This window comes from Perkinsus marinus, assembly GCF_000006405.1.
Source record: "Perkinsus marinus ATCC 50983 genomic scaffold scf_1104296958752, whole genome shotgun sequence".
Classification (NCBI taxonomy): domain Eukaryota; phylum Perkinsozoa; order Perkinsida; family Perkinsidae; genus Perkinsus; species Perkinsus marinus.
In genome coordinates, this window is record NW_003206638.1 from 11,795 (window position 1) to 16,916 (window position 5,122).

Here is a 5,122-nt window from a genome sequence, read left to right on the forward strand (position 1 = left end):
CATCGCAATTCCATCACATGAATCATGTGACATGCTGTGGAGTCCACATTGTGACAATGTGGACTCCACATGTGGACCACAACATTCCCCTACGGTGGTCGTGATCCATCTGAATTACCGAGGTTACATCTGCATTCGCTGTGCCAAACCACGACATGCGATATCAATAGAGGCCATCGAGCGCGGTGGGGAAGGCAAGCCGCCACTACAAACACAGGCTGCTATCTAAAGAGTGTCTCAAAACGTCGTGAGCACTTTTGAGTACGCAGGACTTCGTGGTTGGTGAGTGGTTTCATAACTAATTCTGCACAAATACGACACTCATCATGGTCAGTAAGTGTGCGAGAAGTGAACCCCTCCCGAGGCGTATGAAGAAAGATATGAGCGTTGCAGACGCTCACGGTGTGGGGTCAATCAGACGACTATCCAAAATATCTTGAGACACGCTCAGCCCTAAGCTTTTTCGATACGATGTGACATCGTCGAAAAAGCTTAGCGAGTGAAGTGGGTAAATATATATATCGACAACGACCTTCTATTTTTCGGGGGAAGGTATTTCACAATGCTCAACGCGTACAACTCCCTTAGTTTTCCTAGGTGCTGTCTGTTGTTCGGTAACCGAACCTCAGTTGGTTGTTTTTTCAGCCCTCACATGGCAGACGCCCATTCTTTGTGACACTTATCGAATGTTGTTGCGCTCACTTAGCGTTGCTTTTCTCTGCTGTTGTTATCCGCTGTACCATTTTCGACTGTGCTATCGGCGAGAGCTCGTTGATCGAGGTTAGTGGGAAACTGTTAGTGGGGAAGACAGTGTCTATTACCTGGTGTTTCCATCGGACACTTTTCAATGACGACGATCATCACTTACAACTTGTAAGTTACAAGTTGTGAGTTACAACTTGTACAACATTGTCCTATAAGTCCGTAGACTAGTTAGCCAAAGTCTGGCTGCCAGACTTGTCTCGTGCTCATGACGTCTGTTGACGCTTCCAGCCGTTGGTATTTCTGCGGATTTGCTTTCGCTGGTGATGTCTGAGTTCACTCACCCATTTTGCCTAGTTCCAAAAAAGCGACTTTGCGTCAAGTCGCTTTGAGTTTGAGTCCATTGAATGATCGTGTTGACTTGCTTGAACATTTTGATGAACGACTACTGATTGATACTGAGCAAGGTGATGCTTCTATACGAAAAATACTCTGAAAGTTGGCTTTTCCTTGTGGCATCGTCAAAGGTCGATCTGTTCGATCCTGAGTACAGGTTCTTATTCGTCTTTCCTTCACAGAGTTAGGTCTGGCTAATAAAGCTCGTGTGGCTCTTCTCGATATCCAGGGATTCCTACAGTTACTATCACCATTACAGGACCGTCATGAGCGAGTGACACCTTGCCAGGTTGGATCGCTGACCATCTCTAGATTGGCTCGTCTGTGTTCGGCCTTATCCTATATGCAGATGCAGCATCTGAGATGCTGCCAGCTACTCTACTATTCTCGCTCATTTGGTGCAACTAAAAGATCAGTATATGAGTAACTATCAATATAATGATTATTCTATGATGTTATATCCTGGTACCTGATATAACCCGATTATACTATAATCCCCTTCACTGATTCTCTATGTATTAAACATATTATTCATATTGTCCGTAGGCAGTGCGAAGAGTCTAATATTAAACCACTGGTGTGGCTGCTTTTCGGAGTGTATTATGGTGTTCTCATCTAATTCCAATACACACGGTCTTCTAGTAACCCTACTGATGCACCTTCTCGCCAGCTTTGGTCAGCATGTGGAAAGTTTCTCAGACACTCTGTGTTTGCATAAGTATCTGTAGCTCGGTTGAATGAAGAAACAGAAAACTGGTCTTCCGGGAAGACTCTTCCCGATGTCGAGCCATGCCGTGGGGCAGCTGTCCGTGACAGACTGACCATAAGATCGAGCTCGTTATAGCAAGGCAGCGAAGCCAGAACAAAGAAGGAGTCCAACAGCATTGCAAGACTATGTAGAAAGAAACACGACAAGACGGGCATTCGCTGGTGTAGTCCTTTCACAGTACACTGTACTGAGTACAGTCTGTACTACAGTAACTGTAGTTATGGGGATGTGATAAGCCTGAAATGGTGTTGAAAAACACCTTGGAATATCACAGGCCTCGTTCTGAGCTTGTCAAGATGAGGCCGAGCTAGTCTCATCTACTGCACTCTCCCCGACTTCGCCTATTGAATTATCCTTCAGTCCCTCCTTTCTCACCGGAGATGATGCCGACACGGGCGAAAAACTCCGGTAGTCCGGACCATAGTCGTCCGTCGCGTACCAATCCCATGTGCTCCAGTCGTAGACTTCTTGCATAGATGGTGTCTCGTTGGTGGCTTGCACGTTACGAGGAGCTTTCTTGCAAGGAGTTTGACTCATTCCCGGGGAACTTGCAGTTGGGGCGCTGCTGGATTCCAGTCATTCCAATCTGTCCCCACGGCTATTTTTGATACAAAAGTCGAAAAAACCTTCTATCATGTAGAAAATGGGAAGGATGGGCCAGTGATTTCGGTTGAGGCGCTCTCTCGAAGACTGTTTATTACATGCCCTGAGTATCGCCAACAACATGCGAAAAACGCCATCTAGCCGTCGAAATGGCACGATCATGGCAGATCCGACCTCTCCCTAAGCAGTCCTTTTTGATAGAAAAACCGCAAGTTGCCCTACCAGTGATAAGTGTTCACAACACTCCACGAGCCAGTCTGTACCAACACCCGCTTCTCCGGAGGACCGAAGCTTGAAGCCAGGGCGGCAGCACAGAAGCAGTGACCACTAGCGCTGACCCTCGACCTCTAGTTGGCTCGGTGAGCCGTAAAACGCCCAGCTGTCCGCCTGCCGAAGACTGACCCAAGCGAGTAGAGCGGCGGCCAGCTGATGAAGTCTGACTGCTCAATACTTGCCCCGGCTCGCAGAATAAGACAGATTAAGACGATTTGTTGTTCTTTTGCTTTGTTCGATGAAGCCAGTTTCCACTAAAGACACTGGTCAGAGAAGGGCTATAGCCCTTGAGGAGGTGGCTCCACCCCTCTCTGCGAGACGAGCCTCTGGCTCGGGGATTACCCTCCCACTAAGGGGGGGGGTATCCGTCTCAGTGATGATGGAAATGTGGTATCGAAAGGACCACAGCAATTTAATCTTGATCAGGATTCCGAGGCCCAGGCTGCTGGCTCGCCAGCGCACAGCCTGGAGAATTGCTGGAATGGTACCATACCGCCGGCTGTTCTCGGTTCAGGTTCTCAGTTCGACTGGGCCTCGGAGGCCCCTTCCGAGAGTGAAGATATAACCATGGAGCAGCTGGAGCAAGATCTTCTCGACGACTCTCCTCCCAGGGCCTCCGCCGTCCCGCCGCTTCAGCGCGTTAGGAAGCCTCTGAAGTCCTGCCGTGGCGAGGGGCCTCAGGCCTTAGCGACCTGCGATGCCCGTAAGGCAAGGAAGGGCCCTGCCGCCGGCTCTCAGGTACGCCAAGCGGCTCGCGGCTCCAGGGCACGTCGATCGTCCGTTGGCACATCGCTCCAAGATGTCGAGCTTCAACCTACTTACGACCTTCCCGACGACTCTGAACCCTCCCCCCGAGACCACTCTACTGGTCCTCTACCTTCTCCACAAGGTCGGTGCTCCCCGCAAGGGAAGGGCGTGGGCCGGCCCCAGCGGCACTGGTGCAGATCATTGCGCTCTGCGCACCCTGATCGGAACCATGTCGCTGGGCCCCCAAGGGGCGGCCATTACGGCCCTATTAGACTCCATTGTGGTGCTGGTAGAGGCCGGCCTGACGGCTTCACCGGGCCCCCTTTCGGCCCCGGTAAGTCGTGCCCCTGCGGCATCTCAGGTACCGCAGGTGTCCGCTGATGGCTTTACGACCGCCACGAGACGGCGTCGGGGTCGCAAGGCGCAGAATGCTGCCCCACCCAGACCCGGCCCTCCGGGGCCATCTCAGATACCCCAGGCGACTCGTCGCCCGCAGCCTACTACTCAACAACGGCAGCAGCAGCAGCAACCCAGGCGCCAACCACCGGCCCCACGCCGCCAACCCCCGCGTCCTGCTCCACAGCAGCAACAGCGCCCTCCTGCCCCTCGCCGTCAACAGGCCCCCACCATCGGCAATCGCCGCAACCCTCACGTGGCAGCGGCGAAGAAGGCGGCGGCTGGCGGCGAGAAGCCCGTGATTATCATCCGGCCCTCGGGCCCGAACCCGCCAGCTCCTCTCTCCAAAGAGGAGTTTAGTAAGCTCAGGGTCTCTGCTCTTCAGGCACTTCCCGACCACGTGACAATCACCGGTATATTTCCGGTGGGGCGCTCGTCCCTCGGAATGTCGGTCAAAGACCGTGGGCATCTGCCCGCGGTTTTGGCCAACTTAGGTACAAAACTCCGTGGATATGAAGTGGCTCCCAAGCAGAGCAGGGCGCCTCGGGTGATCCTCTTCTCTCCAGCCGTATCCAAGGACGTCACAACCGTGGCCTTGGAACGGCAGTTGAAGGAGGAAAATGAGGGCCTGATCGGCCAAGGAGCGACGGGACCTGCCGTGCAAAACCTGCACTGGCGTGGCCCCAACCTGGTGATGGCTGTCTCCTCAGACTTTTTCAGGTCTTTGGAAGCCAGCGGGCAAAAGGTGAAACTAAATCGCCTTTTGACCCGCTGGCAGTTAGCGGCGGACTACACAGTCTGCTTCTACTGCAGCCGATTGGGCCACATCTCGGCCAGCTGCACCTCAAGGCAGCAAAACCTGCCCGAGTGTTGCACGAGATGCAGCGGCCCTCATGCCAGGTCCGCCTGCAGCTCGGCCCAAGAACGGTGCCGCAACTGCTGTGACTTCAATGAGGCCCAAGCCCGGGCTGGCCGCCCTCATCGCAGGGAGACCAACCATCAGGCCACCAGTCCGGGCTGCCCCTCCGTCGAGGCACACTGCCGACGGATGGCGGCAAGGACCAACTACGGCCCGGTCCCTGTGACTCAGCGCTCGCAGCAATGCTAGAGCTGCTGCAGCTTAACCTGGGCAAGCGGCGAGCAGCCGCCGATCTGATTTGCTCCTTAGGAGCAGATATAGTTTTAGGCCCAGGAGTTTCCCCAAGCGGTTTTCGCCTACAACCTACAGCTACCATG

The 5,122-nt window shown here is 53.5% G+C and overlaps 1 protein-coding gene across 1 annotated transcript; it reads left to right on the top strand.

Annotated features, from left to right (window-relative positions):
* Positions 1 to 3,440: 3,440 nt before the first annotated feature.
* On the top strand, positions 3,441 to 4,994 carry Pmar_PMAR024872 (hypothetical protein; the record flags this gene model as incomplete). Its single annotated transcript, XM_002773547.1, has 1 exon — positions 3,441 to 4,994. One exon carries the CDS (start codon positions 3,441 to 3,443, stop codon positions 4,992 to 4,994), a length of 1,554 nt encoding a protein of 517 aa, XP_002773593.1.
* Between the last annotated feature and the right edge of the window lie 128 nt (positions 4,995 to 5,122).